The sequence below is a fragment of the Telmatherina bonti genome, assembly GCF_933228915.1.
Source record: "Telmatherina bonti genome assembly, chromosome: 17".
In the NCBI taxonomy this organism is placed as follows: Eukaryota; Metazoa; Chordata; class Actinopteri; order Atheriniformes; family Telmatherinidae; genus Telmatherina; species Telmatherina bonti.
In genome coordinates this window covers 10,732,189-10,750,979 of record NC_136615.1, presented here as the reverse complement: position 1 = coordinate 10,750,979, position 18,791 = coordinate 10,732,189, and the positions used below count along the sequence as shown (strand labels likewise).

The window sequence follows — 18,791 nt, the reverse complement described above, 5'->3', positions numbered from 1 at the left end:
AATACACACCAAAACGCATTCACTTCCCGCTTTTCAGTGTTTAAATAAACCAGTTATCAGGATGAAACATCCAGTTTAAACCTGCTGCAACCATTCCAGTTAGGTTAAAGACTGCATGCAGTCACCAGCATCAGGTGTAGACACACATAAACATTTCTGTATGCAAAGATCAGACTGGAAGCGCAGTTCCAGGAGAAATCTTCTGACTTATTCTCATTTAAATGCGATTAAAATGCAATAACGTCTGCAAACATTTCTGTGGAGCACGTGGGAAATCCACCAGAATCTCTGCTCCACTCTGTGTTTATTTCCTGCTCTGCACAATATTTAGGATCTAAATGTCCTGCAAATGGTTATTAATTGCATTTTATTTGGAAACTAGACTCAGAAAGGTTGCAGAGGAGGCTGAAGTTTGCGCCACAGTGAAGTGCTGGCGCACAACGTGTTAACTCAGGGCAAAGTTTCCTCCTTGGTGTTCGACCTGTGGGCGTACCAAAGCGCCTGTCACTGCAAAAAGTGGGATATTTGGAAGTACTCGGGGCAGTCCAGGGGTCCTAAAGGAGGGGGGATGGTTATGTTTTGAGTTTTATTTGTTGTTGTTTTTTAGTCTAACTACATAACCACAGTCATGTCACGTTTATTAAACCTGATCAGTTTTCAGCTGCGGAAAGATTTAGCAGCGCATCGGGGGATTGCGCGCCTTTCTTTAAGGACCATCTGCTGCACTTCAAGAAAACAAGCCCAAGAAGGGTGAGACAACTCAGCTGTGTGGATAAAACTCATCATTAAAATGATTTACATGGACAAAACAGGATGGGAGGAACTAATAAAAGTTGAATTTATTTATGCAACAGATCTGTATGATTGTCTGCTGTTACAGCTACAGTTAATGCACTGTTGTCTTGCACGCTCATACGACCACCAGTGCATGTATAGGCTTAGCCAGATGCAGACCTTTGTCAGTGTGCTGCTGAAATGCACCTGTGTGCTGCATGAAGCTGTAAAAAAAAAAAAAAAAAGCATTTATTTTCCTTTCTTTTGCAGTGATGCTTCCACAGTTTTGGGAAAGCGATGGAAAGACACTGCAGACACTGTCATCATCGGTGGGGGTTGTGTGGGGGTCAGCCTGGCTTATCACCTGGCCAAAAGTGGGATGAAGGATGTGGTGCTGCTGGAGAAGACGGAGCTGACTGCAGGGTCCACCTGGCATGCTGTATGTACACACATGTTTTATTAGAAAGCAGAATGAGGATCCTGGTGGTCTGAAGGAGGCCTAAGGGGCAAAACAAACAACCCCGCTTCATATAAATAACTAATATCAACACTAAAACATACCTGGTTTTTATTCTCCCAATATGTAAATGCAGAAGTCCAACTCTGTCATTTATAAGAAGAAAACCATTTGACAGTGCTTCAGGTATTCTAAGAAACATTTAATATCATAATAAAAACTGATTTACATTCAAGATAAGTCTCAAATAATGCCTCAAATTCAGAGGCTGCAAGGTGTGTTTTTCTCTCTGTTCAGCCCTGTTTCCATTTATTTATACGTTTAATCATTTTTTGCTTCATGGTTGTAAAACATCGGCTCAAAAGGTTTTGTTCATTTCTTGTTTACTGTTAAAATACAAAACTAAAAGTATTTATTTGGTCTTCAAATATTATTTGTCCTTTGTAATATTGCCAAATCTTTTAATGTTTAAGAAAACACTTTTCCTCGACAGTCTCATCTAGTGAAGGTTAACACTCATTTCTGCTCACATCATCCACCAGTTGCACCATTTCCACTGAAGACAGCTGTCACACGATAAGTTTTCCAGGCATTCATGGTCTCGGCCCACTTAGGTTTCCACTCGTTCATTCACTGCCATCACACTCTCGATCTATTAATACCTTTTCTGCCATGTCAGAGGTCAGATTTACTCCTCAGTTACTCACCTCATCAGGGGAGCTGCAGCTAGTTCCAGCATGTGTTAGCTGCAGTGCTCGCTGTGTCATTTCTTTGCCTTGTAGCATAACAGCCTAAGTCATGGTTTAAAAGATGTATAACTAAAAATCATGACCATTGTGAGAGCAGAGTTAAACAGATGTCACAATTTGGTCAGAATATGACTTTAGAAATGATGCTATGAGCTAATGAAGCTCTCTGTGGTGGAACTGACCTGTAGCGTTGGAGATCAAGCTAACACCGATTGGACAAAGTGAAACTGTGGTTTCTCATTAAGAGTTTATGGAATAGATTAAAAAAATTATCAGATTTTTTTTCTTATTGATTAACTACACATCAACCATGCAATGCAAGTTGGAGTGTCATAGACGTATTTTCCCATCATTCCCTTATGGTTTGTGTTTCAGGCTGGTTTGACAACATATTACCATCCAGGCATTAACCTCAAGAAAGTCCACTTTGACAGCATTAAACTGTACGAGACCCTGGAGGCTGAAACCGGACAGGTGGGACATCTCGTCCATCTTTCATTTAGTTCTACAAACATGTATTCATTTGAGACTTTTTAAAAGAAATGAATCTCTCTGTGCAGGCTGTGGGCTTTCACCAGCCCGGTAGCGTCCGCATTGCTTCAACAGCGGCTCGTGTGGATGAGATGAAGTACCAGATGACTCGAACGCACTGGCATGTGACGGAGCAGTACCTCATCGGACCAGAAAAAGTCCAGGAGCTTTTCCCACTGCTTAACATGGATAAGGTTTGTATGAAACATTGCAGCATCATATGGAACAAATGCCAGTAATAATCATCATCCACAGTGGCTGGCGGGTTGTTGAGACGCCTCTTTTTTGCCTGTTCACATTTTCTAAACTCATTTGATATAATGTCATCTACTATTTACACACACAGATCCTTCAGTTTAATGGCTCTTAGAATAAAACTCCATCAAAAAATCTCCCATCAACTGAGTCAGCAGTTATTAGGTCATCACCAGTGCTCATCACCATGTTTATTGTGATTTAGATGTTTCTGTATGAACTTAGGTATTAGCAGGCCTTTACACCCCTGGAGACGGCCATATTGACCCTTACTCCCTAACAATGGCTCTGGCTGCTGGAGCTCGTATGTATGGGGCTCAGATCTACAATCCAGCACCGGTCACCGCCCTCAACCCGAGGGCTGATGGCAAGTGGGACGTCCAGACGCCTCAGGGAACAATCCGCGCAAATCGCATCGTCAACGCAACAGGTTTGTGTTTGAACATCTGCGCTTACTCTCAAAGGGTCTGTTCTGTTTTTATCCTAAAACATCTGATCTTAGTTCAGATGAGTGTTTGAGCAACATTTCGGGGATAATCCCTTTATAATGATGCACCTTGACACTGCATCTCGCATGTCTCCTTCCTTAAAAGGCCACCGTACACAGGAACTGTTGCAGACACTGAGAAGGAAAGCCATCACCTGAGGCAGTGTGTGATATCATGACTTGGATATTCCATAACTGTAGCCAGAAAGCAGCAAATCAAGGTTTAGTAGAAAAATCCCTACAAAACCTAAACAAAACAAGCCATACAATGTACCGATAGAGTTGGGCAACTCGTCAAAATTAAAAACCTACTGAAATAATAGAAATAACAGTTAAAAACTCCAACCCTGCAAAGGATTAATATGAAAGTGAGAAAAAAAAAAACAGATTCTGGTTGGTGCTGGTGGAAAGAGTCCAGTGTGCTGCCTCCTCTGGATTTACATAGATCCATGTAGGCTTGTTTAGCTGTGCTGAATAAGCACCAAAGAAAACAGCATATTTGTTTGTCCCATGAAATCACATTAATAGTATTCTGGGTAATAGGTGCACATAATCCGACAGTAATACCATTAAAAGAGGATTTAACATGGCAAAAGTTGGCAGCATGAACAGTGTGGTAAACATCTGTATTTCATTATCAATACTGCAGTAAGAACCTTCAGCCAATACTCACCTTCTTTTCCTTTTAGTAAGGTCTTGTGATCAGAGGAAGGACAAATAAAACTGGTGACATGAAATGATGCTTGCATTTCTGTCGTTCTTACTCCCACTTTGTTCCATCAACACCAGAGTTTTAGCTGAAAACAAAACCCACAGTATTTCCAGATATGTCTGTTTCAGGGTCTCTAATCCCAGCAGCAGTGTGGCTGCAGGGATGTACCTGCAAAAAGTGAAATGTTTTCAGTGGTAAAGTATTAATGTGCATGCAGCTTCATACGTGCAACAGCTAGATGGTGTAAATTTAAACTTCAAAATCTGTCCTTTCTTTCATTCATTCATTTTCTGAACCGCTTAATCCAATTCAGGGTCGTGGGAAAGCTGGAGCCTATCCCAGCTGGCTTTGGGCGACAGGCAGGGTACACCCTGGACCGCTCGCCTGTCCATCGCAGGGCAAAATCTGTCCTTTTAGACAGTACTTTCTTCATAATTCCAGTCAGAGAAGCATGCAAAAACACTAATGCGATATTTCTTATGTCTGCTGTTGAAGGCAGGATGCGATTGATACAAGAACAAACCCTACTTTTCCTTTTAGTTTTATGGATATTAAAGTCACCAAACAGTTTGAATTTCACAAACATACAGTGAAAGATTAAATTTTGATTAAAATATTTTTAAAATGGTGCAAAATTGTCATAAAATTAAACTTTTCCATTTGCTGGTCCTCTGTAAAAAAACAAAAAAAAAGTTCAGATCACACTTAATTCCCTGAAGCCAAAAAAACAGGGTCATGATAATCTCTGCGTTTAACTGAAAAGGTGAATGAATATCTGTTTTAGTCTGTTATAGGTCAGTTTTGTAACAAACACCACAACAGAGAAAAAAAAAATCTCATCAGGACAGGCTTCGTGACAGGAGACATTTGCCCACACTGCTGAATTCAGAGAAGAACATTTTTGCCCTGAACTGGGCCATACCAGTTCTGGGGAGATTTAGTTGGTCACAACTCCTTTCATCCCTGTACTGTTGCTTGTGTTTCTGGCTGTGATTCAAGAATCTGTTTCTATTGTCCCAGACCCTCTGCGTACCTTGTAGAGGGAGTTGCGTAACACAAAGTCGTAAATAGGTCATGGATATTTTGCATTAGTCATCTTTTTACTCCACAGTAGCCGTTGAAAAGAGATGAAAATGGAAGTGCAACTTTTGAAAATATGCACAATAAAAGTTGAGAATAGATGCAGAACTTTAAGGTGTAAGAGCTCTTAAAGTCGTCCTGCATTCTCTCATGCGTGTTTTTGTACTTTCTGTAGTTCCATGGAAGACTTACAGCACCACATGTGCTGCCAGTTTTTTCTTTCCTTCACTATGTTGGAACCAGTCCAAACAGGCCAGCAGTTCAGATTTCAACCAATCTTGAAGCAGTAGGACATCTACACCTCCTGAAAGTTTTTTCTTTTTTCATTTTTAGCTATTTGCTGCTGCCCTGTTCCTGTTTTTTGTGAAAGAGTCTCCAGTATAGCTGGACTGGTTTGACTAATAACTTTTCCAGTAATGTAGCGGTGTATTTATGTTTGCATGCACACTAACTATGTTCTTATTGTATGCTTTGATGGAGGCTTGTGCAGCTATTGTGTGACATTACTTATACTTTGGATTTCTTTTGATTGAAAACAGATGCCATTATGAGTACAATAATCCCAGTGAGGAATCAGCCATCTTACAATTTAATTTCTAAACATCCATCACGGCAAGGCAGAAAAAAAGCCTCCCAAGAAACAGCTGTGGCCTCAGCCCTTTTTTTTTTTCTTCTTTTAATGCATTGTATTGTTGAGAAACCACAAGCATCTGTTTTCTTGAGCTTCCATGAAGCAAATCTTTGCTTAAACTTTATCTCTGACATTCTGTAGAGGCGCCTCTTCTCAAACCTCAGTAAATATCTTCCTCCCTCATTTCCAGTTTTCACAAATTCAGTTCATTGTCACAGGAATTATGGCGAAAGACCTCTTTCCCTGGTATGTGACACTGTTTAGGATGAGTATGCACATATCTACCATGTGAACTGGAGTATGGATTATTATGTCAATAGTAGACATTTTTCCACACGTGCAAATCTACTAATTTATTAGCAATATCTCTTATTTCAACACTGTTCTGTTTGTTTGTTTGTTTTTAGGAAGCCTTTTCTAAATGAAACACCCCAACAAATGTTAATTAATATGTTTTTGTGTGAATTTGTGGACAATCTTACTTACAGTTATCCTCAGATTTGCATTTTTTCCAAGTGGATTGTACCTAAAATGTAATGTGTCTATCTGTTTATTTATTACTGTAGCAAAAACTATTAATCTCAACATTGTTTTCAGTATAATTTCATTTAGATTTCTTCCCACAAAGATCAATTATTCTTCCTAAAAAAGTTTATTTTTATTTTAATCACAATTTCTAGCTTAATTTGTTAATCCATTAATTTAGTTATATTAAATTTCTATTTGAACTTGTCAACTTTTGATCCATTAGTTTAAGCTAAGCATTGTTTTCACTTGTTTTCTCATTTAAACTTTTTATAACCTAAATTAGCTTTAGCTTAACATCTTCCTGGCTACAGTAAAAGCAAACAAAATGAATAAATAAGCTAACATTGTCAAATGCTTAGCCATTAGTTTCAGCTAACAATATCACCTTTTTATATGTTTTCTTATGCTAACAATTAAAGAATGCTAATGTTAGCTACTGTAAGTGTTGAACAGTACCTTTTAGCTAAAGGTCTGAGCTACATCCACATTAGCCACTTATTTGTGGCTTATATAAGCTATTTATCTATTAACTTATATAAGTTTCAGCAACTTTGCATTTAAACTCATTGTTTTTATGTAATTCCTTTAAGTTTTTATCTCTTAACGGAAATTTTCTACTTGCTCACTAACTACTTTCCACAGTTTCACACCTTCTAGCACTTTATCTTTAGGACCTTCAGCTGACCGTGTGTGGAAAATTTGCTCTCTTGAGCTTCTTCTCAGTCTTATCCACACAACCCTGTTGACTGTAAGAAGCCATTAATCAAAAAATATTGAAAATAACTGACTTAGCTGGGTCATTTAGAACAAGCAGGCCACATTATTGTAAGTTTAAATCCATAAATCCAGAGTGTTTGAGTTTAAAAGGCCACTTCATTTAATTCTGCTTCATTTTATTCATTTGTAAAGGTTAATACAGTGAATCAGCTGTGTGCATTGTCCTTCAGTAAACACGACTCCCCCCCTTCAGCCCAGCTCTTGTGCAAACACCCTGCGATATTGTCAAACTAGGAGATAAAGTTCACATATGGAGCAAATACAAAGAAGCTGCAATGTTGATAAGCTGTGGACTTCAGCGTGGTTACACAGGTTCATATAATTGGAATAAAAACATTCGCAACACTGTGGAGCTCTGTTGGCCAGACCTAATCATGAACAGCGCTGAAGATAGCAGCAGAGATCAACAGGCTTTACTGCTCCAGCTGACTCCGGCCTCAAACTTCAGGCTATAGTAGCTGAGTTAGCACTTTGACCTGTGCTACATGTTCACATGTCACACACTCAAAACACAGCAAATCTGTTCTTCTGTTGTTAATGTATAAGCCAAGTTAGACAGCACTCCATTAAGTCCATATTAAGTCCAATAAAACACAGTTTGGGACACACTGTAACCAATTTATAAATTTTCCATTGACGCAGAAGAAAGAAGACGGCCGTAAATGAATAAATTGTAATTTTAGGAAATTCACTTTCTTTGTAGAATTAGATGAGGACATTGATGTTATGTACATGTCAGAGCAGTAAATCTGAAACTGTTGTGAGGACGCAATTAGTCTCGCATGAAGACTTAAAGAAGGAGGAATCTGTGACTAAAACCTGCCATTTTCTCTTTGTTTAATGAAAAATGCATGATGTTTGCATTTTATTAAAAAAAAAAAAAATAAAGGTGTAATTTTTGCATTAGCAATTTTTTCACATTTTTTTTAGCCTTAACAAAATCAAGTCTCTAGCTTTTTGCTGCTTGACAAATATAGTATTTAAAAATAAATTAAAAAAAGATATTGTTAAGCCTTTGTAGTGGGATAATGGATCCAGTTGAGTGTTTGAGCTGTTCTACTTAAAAAAAAAAAAAGAAAATAATAAAGCCAGGACAAGGATTGTTTCTTTTTCCTGAGAGATTCAGATATTCAGAAAGTAAAGTCTTAACTTTGAAAAAAAAAAAAAAAAACAACTTAAGAGACTGAATTTATTTAACAGAAAAATGTGTGAGTTCAAATGAAGATCAACTAGACTTTTTGATGGAAGAAAATCAGGGACGTTGCCTTTTGTCTTGTTATTTATTTTCTACATCAGTTTGCTGACTTCATGTCATCAGGTGATTTGATGTCATCCCTGGTTTTCTAGGTTTCTGGGCCCGGGAAGTTGGCAAGCTGATTGGGTTTGAACACCCCACCATCCCCGTGCATCACCAGTACGTAGTGACAGCGACAGTACCAGAAGTAAAGGCTCTAAAGAAGGAGCTGGCCGTCATCAGAGACCTGGAGAGTTCTTACTATCTGCGTCAGGAGAGAGATGGCCTGCTTTTTGGCCCGTATGAGAAGATGGAGAAGATGGTTCTCCAGGATTCCTGGGTTAGGGATGGAGTACCACCAGGTCTGTGTGCTATAGATGACAAAGTAAAGATACTTATCTCTGGACGCTTTGCACTTACTTAGCAATGTTCCTTTCTATCTGCTTGCTAGGTTTCGGAAAAGAGCTGTTTGAGTCGGATCTCGACAGGATAATGGAACACATTGAGATGGCCATGGAGATGGTCCCTGTGCTGAAAACAGCTGACATCATTAACGTTGTGTCTGGACCAATCACATACACCCCTGATCTGCTGCCCATGGTCGGACCGCACCAGGGAGTTCGTAACTACTGGACTGCTATTGGCTTTGGGTGTGTGTTGAATCAGAGATAACTGTGTAAGCAAGTGTGTAGAAGCAAAACTAAGTTAGCTTTGTGTCTGCTCCATAACATGGGCAGCAATTAACATTGCATCCATTCATCTAAAATAGGTTGCCAGATATTGAAGAACTTATTGAGAGTACCTTATTTTCTCCAGGGTTAAATGACGGAAAAGATCAACAAACCATAATTTAACATGTGGAGGATGCTTTTCCTTCCAGCAGTACAAGCCTTCGAGCAATGAGTGTAGCAAAGGCAATTACTACTTTATATTTTTGACTGCTGAAAATTTGTGGTGCAATGCCAAATGTTGCAGTCTTGGCCTCAGCTACAATATTAATCCCAAATGCATTAAATAGAAAGTTGAAAATGGACTGTCAAAATTGTGCCAGTTTTGAACAGGACCAAAACATACGATTTCAATTTCACAGTTAAGATCCAAATCTGGTTTAAATTTTACCAGCATCACTTTAGACCAGTGCAATCTATAAACGACTTGAAATTGGATTACCCTGTGTCTGGATTTTATTCTTATTTTATGCAGCTGCAGAACTAGCATAAGAAACATCACAATTTGGCGCCTCACTAGGTATTAAAACGGACATGTGGTAGATAAGGACATTGGCTTGTGTGCACTGCAAGCAGGGACTAGTAAAAGCAGTTGTAGCACATTTTATTGGTGCTGTTTTGCCAAGATGGAGGCGGAAGAACAACAATACTTCTTGTGTCTGCACCCCAAAGACTGGAAAGCTTGATAAACTATTGCCTCATCCTCCTAGAAATGCGTTGACTACATGTAACACTGCATGAATGAAAACGGAGGGGGTGATATAATGCGATATATCACCTGTAATGTTGTGACTGTATGTGTTTAGGTATGGAGTTATCCATGCTGGTGGCATCGGGAAGTTTCTGAGTGACTGGATTAGGACTGGGGAGCCTCCTTATGACCTGATCGAATGCGACCCTAACCGCTATGGCAAGTGGACAAACGTCCCCTTCATGTGCGCTAAAGCAAGAGAATCTTATGGCTTCAACAACGTCGGTAAGAACAACATGAGACGGCTTCCTGTGAAGATAAGATAAAACTTTTGATATGACTGTTGCTAAATCTAAACATTTTGGTCCCTGCAGTTGGTTATCCCAAGGAGGAGCGATTTGCTGGTCGGCCAACCTCCAGGACGAGCGGCGTTTACGAGCTGCTGAAGGATAAAGGATCCATGGGCTTCCATGCTGGCTGGGAACAACCTCACTGGTTCTACAAACCTGGAGACGAAGTTGGATACAAGTATGCTGTTCTTTAATATCCGATAGAACAATGAGGTCTTTTGCTTTGGTTTTATAACTGAGGCAACAAGCAGAGCCCTGTTTACTCCCACATAATTATGTTTATCTAATAAAATACCTCAGTTGCAGAAGCTGCCCACAATCCACAGGCATTAAAAAGCTCTGCTTACAGTTTCATATCAGCTCTACGGATATTGGACTTTCCAGAACGCGTTTCTTGGATGGGGGATGAGTTATTAACATTTTATGGTTGTTTTTTTTGTTTTTTTTTGGAAGCAGCAAACTGTAGAGTGCTGTTAAGATGATTTATGTAATTGCTTGGCCAGATGTTGTAGCTTAGGAAATAAAACAAAAACTAAATTTTATTTAGTGAAGAACCTTAGACTGATGTCGACGTTGCATTAATATTGAGGAAACAATATTTGTTTCTTGTTCATAAGTTCATGCAGAGACCCACTCACCACACTTCACTCAACTGTCCGTCCAACTTGAAGCGGCAGCCCAAGAGAAGCATTGAAATACCACGGTGAAGACACCAGACAGCTGCAACACATGGGAATGCATTTGTTGGATCTGAGTGTCTTTAAAAGTATTTAGTCAGAGATTTAAGCCTGAATCTATGAGAAACTTGTGTCGAACCATCTCGCTCCTTTCTGGAAAAACTCATGAATGTTTCAGCTAACTCCACGTTGCAGCTGTCTACAATACAATACAACTTTATTTATAAGGCACTTTAAAAACAACAATGTTGACCAAAGTGCCACATAGTGGGGGGTTAAAAAAAACAGCATAAATAACATATATTAGGACAACTTAAAAAAATTCAGACATCTAAAAACAATCAAAAAATAAAAGCCACTAAATTAAAACAATTTAAATAAAATCAGATCTAAAAAGTCAACTTATTGTGCAGAAAGCCAGCTTAAACAAACGGGTCTTCTGTAAAGATTTAAAAGCAGATCCAGTGGAGGCCTGTCTAATGTGTAAAAGAAGCTCATTCCACAGTTTAGATGCTGCCACTGCAAAAGCCCGGTCCCCTCTGAGCTTCTGTTTCGTCTTCGGTACAGACAGAAGTAGTTGGTCAGCTGACCTAAAAGACCGAGAGGGTGTGTAAGGATGGAGGAGCTCAGAGAGGTACCGCAGGGCAGCACCATTCAGACATTTAAAAACAAATAAAAGCAGCTTAAAATGGATTCTAAAATGCACAGGCAGCCAGTGAAGAGATGATAAAACCGGGGTAATGTGCTCATAAAGTAGGGACATGTTTAAATAATCTACAAAAATATGAGGCAACCCCTGCCTTGGTTCTGTTCTCAGGCCCAGTTTCCGACGCACCAACTGGTTCAGACCGGTTGGCAGAGAGTGCAGGCTGGTGATGGAGAAGGTGGGAGTGATCGACCTCACACCTTTTGGCAAGTTTGTGGTGAAGGGCAAGGACTCGCTCCGGCTGCTGGATCGGCTTTTTGCTAACACCATGCCGAAGGTGGAGTGCACGTGTTAACTATTTGATCGCCGTATTCGCAGCGAATGATCCAGCTCACTTTTGAATTTGTGTGCTTTCAGGTGGGTCAAACTAACATCAGCCATATGCTGACACCTGCTGGGAAAGTCTATGCTGAGGTCACCATCACCCAGCTGGCACCAGGAGAGTTCCTGCTTATCACAGGCTCCGGATCCGAGTTCCACGACCTCAGGTAAAACACATCAATCAGCCCCATCTCGGTTCAGTTTTATAAGCTTTTAATGGAACATTGTTGTGCATTTGAGTTGTGCATTTGAGGATCTTGAATTCTCTTTGGACATCTATTTTTGAAGATAATGCCTAAAACGTTACACATCTATGCTGCAGTGGTCAGCAGGAAATGTTCCAGGTTCATGCATTCTTATTTTTCATGAAGCGTGTCTCTAAATGCAACATTCATGCGCTCCAGTTGCTGGTCTTGACAACAAATGAAACCAGAGGCATGTTTATGAGCATTAAAAGGGTATAAAATAGGATTTTAAGCTCAGTCATCGGGTGTTTTTTGCTGGAATGCATCATATTAAATCATCTTGAATTAACTTTTTATGTGCAAGGGCTTAAAGCTGTCAGTATTTTCTGCTGAACTAAAACTTCTACCAGTTTTTGCTGAAACGGGTTTCGTATAATTAAATTCACAATTAAATTCATATCACAAACAATATGCATGAAAACAAAAAGATGTTTGTTTCCTACACTTTACAGTGCCATTATTCATTCTCTCTTAAAGTCTTCGATATAAATGCATATTTTATTCCATCATTTTCATCCATCTTTGCATAAATTAACCAGTGATAAAAGCCAGGAGTTCGACCAAACATTTCCAATGTTCATATTGTGTTGACAACACTCATGTTCTCCACAGAAATGCATGAAACTCCTCAGTTCTCAGTGATACGCCCAGGTCTCAGTTGACGCTCCAGCTGTGCTGAATAACTCTTTGTCAGTGGGTTTTATTCCACAGAAACTTAAAACCTCCCAGCAGCTGTTAACACAACACCCCTCCATTTGCTCCAATTGGAAGGCAGCATCTTAAAACACTCCTCACCTCGCCTTCACTGTGGCCAGTTCTCCATCAAAGCCTGCAGCAGGCATGTGGTGACCTCTACTGGTCAGAGAGTCAAAGAGTTCATGCCTGCGATGTGGAAAAGATCCGCAGTTGTCCCAGAAACTCATGCAAAAACACAGAGATCCATGATGCCGCTCTACTGAAGTTGCTGTTCTGAACCTGATCCAGGTGGATAGAAACAGAAGCTAAAGAAGGCGGATACGATGTGGACATCTCCAACGTAACAGATGAGACAGGTGTGCTCGGCATCGCGGGACCGAATTCCAGGAAGGTTCTCCAGAAGCTGACAGATGAGGACATGAGTGACACTGGGTTCAAGTTTCTCCAGTGCAAGTCCATCAAGCTGGCCGGCATTCCTGTTCGGGCCATCAGGATCTCCTACACGGGTAATTTACTTCCTTTTTGTTCTTTCAGAGGAAAATCTTCCAAATTTAGAGACAGCTGGAGGAGTTAGTAAGAGATAAAACTAGGGAAGAGGTCAGGGAAAAGTGATTTATACAGCTTCTGAACACAGATTGTCGCTATGGCAACCCACTTTAGCCATGAAAAGGAAAACCAAAATATAACTTAGAGCATATAAACTGTTATAGCGACTGATTTTAATTAGGATTATTAGCTGTATTGTTAAAATAATTCTCGTTTTACTACATTTTCTTTTCACTTCAAACAGAAAAACTCCTAAATATCTGTTCCAGTTTGCAGTTACTCTTGGTGTATTTTTTGCATCAACCAATCTGAGTGCCCAGTTTGTGTGTGTGTGTGTGTGTGTGTGTGCAGGTGAGCTGGGCTGGGAGCTGTATATCGACCAGAAGAACATGGCAGCTGTGTACCAGGCCATGATGGAAGCAGGACAAAATGAGGGCATTGACAATTTTGGCAGCTACGCCATGGCCTCGCTCAGACTTGAGAAAGGTTTCAGAGGCTGGGGAGCTGAGGTACAAACACACACAATCATTAAATCAAACACCACCCTTGATGAGAGACTAAAAATCCCCCTACATGAGGACTCGTGCATCTTTATTAAATCCTTTTGGTCATGACAAAGTTTTCAGGAAAGCCAGAGTTGTCGTGTGACCTTATTTCTTTATCCTACAAATGTGCATGTAGCCTGTTCAAGGGTTCCTAACTCCTACATAGCATCTAAAGCTGCTCCTCTTGAATGAATCCCATGGTATTAGCCTGTTGTACCACAGAGCTGAGGGCTTCAGCCCTTCCTCACTTCACAGCTTTACAGCTCTTCATATCACCTTTTGGGATGCTTGAACAAATACAACCTAACAAGCGTCTCGTCAGAAGAAGGTCCCTGGTTCTAACAGCTGGGCGTGCGTCACAGTCCGAACACATGCTTCCTAGTTTAACTGGTTTTGGGAATCCTCCTTAGAAATTAGTGTAAAAATGAGCTTATCTCTGAGTGTCCTGTGATGGACTGACGACCTGTCCAAGGTGTACCCTGCCTCTAGTCTGGTGGCTGCTGGGATAGGCTCCAGTCCCTTCTGTGATCCTGTGTTGCAGATGTGGGCAGCTCTGGTCCTTGAGGGCCGAAGTCCAGCAAGTGTTGGGAGTTTCTATGCTGCAATACACCTAATAATGATAATAATAATAATGATAATGATGATGATGATGATGATGATGACTGCTGCTGTTTGGGTGGCGCAGGGTCCACCACTGCAGCTTCATGGCTGCGGGGTGGCCCCGTTGCTGCCTGGGAGTTGTGCGGTTGCTGTGGCAACGGCCTCTATGAGCATGCGGGGGACTGGCTCCTGGTGTGGATGGATCCTGAGGTATTGTTTCCTCACATCAGCACCAAGTCAGAATTTTTATCACTTACTTAATGTTTTTAGTTGTTTTATTAACCAGAATTAAGTTAAAGAGACAGTTTTCAGGGAATGATGTTTTTTGGGGAATGTGGGTGGGTGTGTGTGGGTGGGTGTGGGGGGGTTCCTTGCTCTTTGTCCTTGTGTGTGTGTGTGTGAGTGTGTGGAAAGAGCTTGTGTTTATTATTTTTAAATGCCTTTTTATCCACTGTTTTAATCCTTATGACTTGATTTTATCCTGTAAAGCACTTTGTGTTGCCTGAGGCATGAAAAGTGCTCAAGAAATAAAGTTTGATTTGATAATAATAATAATAATAATAATAATGAAGAGCTGCCTCAGCTGAGGATATTTTACTCATGTTGAGTCTTATTATTTTACAAGGCACATTTTACACATGTGGATGTTTTCTGACCCATCCTACCGTCTAAAGCTGAGATCTATTTTGTAAAAAGGTTTAACATGCTTCCACAGTTCATACCTTTTCATTAATGAAACAAACTTATTGATCTTTACAGATGAACTGTGACACCAATCCTCTGGAGGCTGGACTGGATTATTTCATTAAACTAAATAAGGTAACTGTTTCTTCTTGTATTCAGCTGCTTATTATGGAATTAAGGAATGGCCACAAAAAAGAAAAATATTGATAAAACTATAAAAGAAAAATTCAGAAATGTGTATAGAAGAATGTAAAAGAATATAATCAATACCAAAGTAGAAAACTTTTCCATTTATTTTTTACACTTTGTTCATATATTTGAAAATAAAATATGTCAATAAATATTTAATTAATTTGTTATTTGTACATTGTTCTATTTTTCCCTTTATATTTTTCCAATTTTTTGATTAATACATATTTTATGATATCATCTATTTATAGCTGAAGCTGAAATTTGATTAAAAACTGAAACAAAGAAAAAGACACAGGAATTACGGGAAATTACAGGAAGTCATTAAAAATGTTCAATAAAAAAAGTATGTAAAAATAATGAATAAATACATATATAGTAATAATAATTATAGAATAAAAATGATTTAACAATAGCTATAAAAAAATCTAATGAGAAAATACAACAAAGAACAGAGCACTGCATACATGAAATAGACATTTGTAATTAATATTTCTGCATTTGTTTAGTCATTTATTTAATATATTTTAACATTCAATGGATGAGAAATTTCATTTTTTTATTTTGTTGTGATCCATATTTCATATGAAAGTTGCTTTGGATAGAAGTGTCTGCTAAATGACTGTAGAATAAAAAAGAAAAGAACATTTCTATTGTGCTACCAAAAGTATTTCTGTGTTTGGGGTTGTAAGTTTAAAGGTACTTTGTGTTCTGTGGTTGAGCAGCCTGCTGACTTTATTGGAAAAGCGGCTCTTCAGGAGATCAAAGCCACGGGCCTGAAGAGGAAGCTGTCCTACCTCTCTGTGGACACCGATGATATTGACCCTGAAGGCAACGAGACAATCTGGCTCAACGACAAGGTTAGAGACAGCAAACCTCATATTTAGTTTCATCATTTTGTATTGGTACTCTCACTCAGCCGGGGTATTTTTGTCTCTTTTTTTTAATCTTCAGGTGGTTGGTAACACAACATCTGGAGCCTACAGCTACAGCAGCCAGCAGAGCTTGGCGTTTGGCTACCTGCCCATAGAGCTGTGCTCTGTAGGCCAGAAGGTGGAGGTGGAGCTGCTGGGCAAGAAGTACCCCGCCAAGGTCATCCAGGAGCCCTTACTGCTCACTGAGCCCACACAGACCAGGCTGCAGAAGAAAGCAAAGGCCAAAGCATGAGCACAGACCATCCTCTGATGATTCATCTCCAAGTAATCCAGCTGTGAATAATAAAAAAAAGGATCTGGAGTAGTAATAAAGATGAAAAAAAAGTGGCCCATTGCAGATCAGGGTCCAGTTTAAGCTTAAAAAAGACAAAAATAAAATAAACCCAGCCTGTGTGATGTTTCTTACCTCAGTGCTTTACAGTGTCGGATGAGTGATTGTTGTGATACCATAAAAGAATGTTACATGGTTTAAGGTCAATGATGCAAATTTACCTTAAACAGGAAAGCATCAAAACATGTCTCCTGTTTGTGTAGGAAATAAGAACTGATGCAGCTGCATTTTTCATGGTAGAAAACAATGATAGAAATATAAAATAACCAAAAGAAATTGTGTTTTCAAACCTGTACAAAGATTTTTGTTTTGTAAATCTGTTTTTTTAACCAATGTAATTAAATGGTTGTTCATCTTGACGCGACTCTGTCGTCCTTTTCCATTCAGTAGTTAGGAGATTATTATGTGAAACATGGATACATAGACTGTACAGTTACTGTCAGGGTTGAGGAGAGAACAGCTTGATTTTTATTTTGCTTATCAGTAAAGTGACATGCAGTTGGGCAAAAGTGCATGAGTCAAAAGGAAATAAAAGTAGAAACTAATCTGCAAACATCGGTTCATGGTTTGTGGAGATATGAGGACGGAGGTTTACTCCAACAGAATAAACAAGAACACTGGATGGAGGTAACGTGGCAAAGATCTGACAAAGCAAACCGGGGAGTGTAAATACAGTGAAGGACTAATAAGGAACAGGTGAAGTAAATGATGATATCAAACCAGGTGAGCTTACGAACGGGAAACAAAACAGGAAAAATACACAAGGGAGCTAAAACAGGAAAATCTACTGAATAAAACGGGAAACAAGAACTAAAGACAATCTACAAAAAAACTCCACATCACAAAATCTACAAAAACGTGGAAGAAATTTAATCCTTTGATTTATTTTCTTATTGTTTCTATTTGATAATTCACAACTTAGAGTTAATCAAAGACACCAAACTGTAGTGAACCATTGTTTGTGTCTCTAAGTATGCAAAAGACCTCTGTAACAAATACAGTAATCTATAAAAGAGCGAGCTGCTCTCCTGTGAGGAGAGCTGTCCCACAGATAACTTGTGGATCTGTGTGACAGCTCTCCTCATGCACAAGTCTTAATAAACTTCAGTTTGATTTTTCTTTTTGAGACTTGTGATTAACTTCTTTTTCCACAACAACATCCCGTTTGAACTCGATCAATTATACGACCAACATGTTATGCCCTCAGGTTTGGGCCCTTGTACTTGCTGGCTTTTTAGGCCCCAGTTCCAAACCAGTAAACGGAGCTACCAATGTTGATATGCAAAAGATGTATGAGCACATATAGTAAACAATCACGCTAATTAAGACTCTAAAACAGTGAAATTACAGTCTTCCTCCTCATTAGCCTCTTTATGTACATCAACTCAACAACTTCTTAACACAAATGGTTAATCAGCCATTACAGCAGCTCAGTTCGTTGAGGCGGGTAGACATGGTCAACATCAGAATGGTCTGAAGAAGAGAAGCAGTTGTCTGGACAAGAACATCATGTTCATGTCAGCGGTCAGAGGACAATGGGCAGACTGGTTGGAGATGATGGCTCCAACCAAGATATGCAGAACATCGTCTCTCAACACACATGTCAAACCTTGAAACAGATGGTCCACAGCAGTAGAAGACCAAACTCCTGTCAGCTAAGAACTGGAAACTAAGCCTAAATTTTACACACTCACGTGTAAAACTAAATTTGTGACCGATCCGAATCTATGACCGTAGGGGTATCAGTCTATATTTCTCTGCATGTATGTCTTAGAAGGCAAACGAGGGCTTGAAAACACTTGGATAAAAATAATAAGATCAATAAGAAACCTGAATCAAAATCTTCTGAGACAAAACCCTCACATAGTCAGGAATAGGCCTAAATAAGTCACCGTTTTCGATAACCATCATCATGTGTGATTTTACTGTTGGATACCTTGAATAGGATTAATTCAGATTTAATTTTCCCCCCGGGGAACTAATAAAGGTTTTCTTATTCTTAATTTTTGTATACTGTCGTTTTCAAGACCTGGCTCGTCCACTGAGACGTGCAGAGAAATGTAAACCAGCGCCTCCTGCGGTCACAGATTCTGATGGGTCACAGATTTTGCTGTAACACCTATCATCACATGACTCCCTCTGAGTCATCTGATTGGTTGTTGCAGACGCGTCTATGTTTTCAATATGCGGAACAGGGAAATGAATAAAGTTGCATCCATCAGTTGTATTTCATGCTCCATACTTACATTTTTATGTATTATTATATCAACATAGTCGCGTTAGGACAGCTCACTACCTTCTGGTGGTGGCCAGCCTTTTCTCCTTCCGCCAG

At 39.5% G+C, this 18,791-nt stretch overlaps 1 protein-coding gene across 1 annotated transcript; it reads left to right on the top strand.

Annotated features, from left to right (window-relative positions):
- Positions 1–612: 612 nt before the first annotated feature.
- Positions 613–16,737, top strand: dmgdh (dimethylglycine dehydrogenase). The gene is made up of 16 exons (XM_079256104.1): positions 613–750; positions 1,045–1,213; positions 2,356–2,454; positions 2,541–2,705; positions 2,992–3,196; positions 8,329–8,577; positions 8,667–8,865; positions 9,750–9,919; positions 10,009–10,162; positions 11,479–11,644; positions 11,725–11,855; positions 12,918–13,135; positions 13,527–13,684; positions 15,080–15,139; positions 15,919–16,053; positions 16,148–16,737. The coding sequence occupies exons 1-16, from the start codon at positions 629–631 to the stop codon at positions 16,358–16,360; spliced, it is 2,613 nt and encodes an 870-aa protein (XP_079112230.1). The 5' UTR covers positions 613–628; the 3' UTR covers positions 16,361–16,737.
- The last annotated feature ends 2,054 nt before the right edge of the window (positions 16,738–18,791 follow it).

Bases quoted from the DNA above. Each gene is read 5' to 3' on its own strand.
- dmgdh (XM_079256104.1), top strand. From the start codon at position 629: ATGTCACGTTTATTAAACCTGATCAGTTTTCAGCTGCGGAAAGATTTA. The intron at 751-1,044 runs GTGAGACAACTC...TTTCTTTTGCAG, and splicing joins AGAAAACAAGCCCAAGAAGG to TGATGCTTCCACAGTTTTGG. The intron at 16,054-16,147 runs GTTAGAGACAGC...TTTAATCTTCAG, and splicing joins CAATCTGGCTCAACGACAAG to GTGGTTGGTAACACAACATC.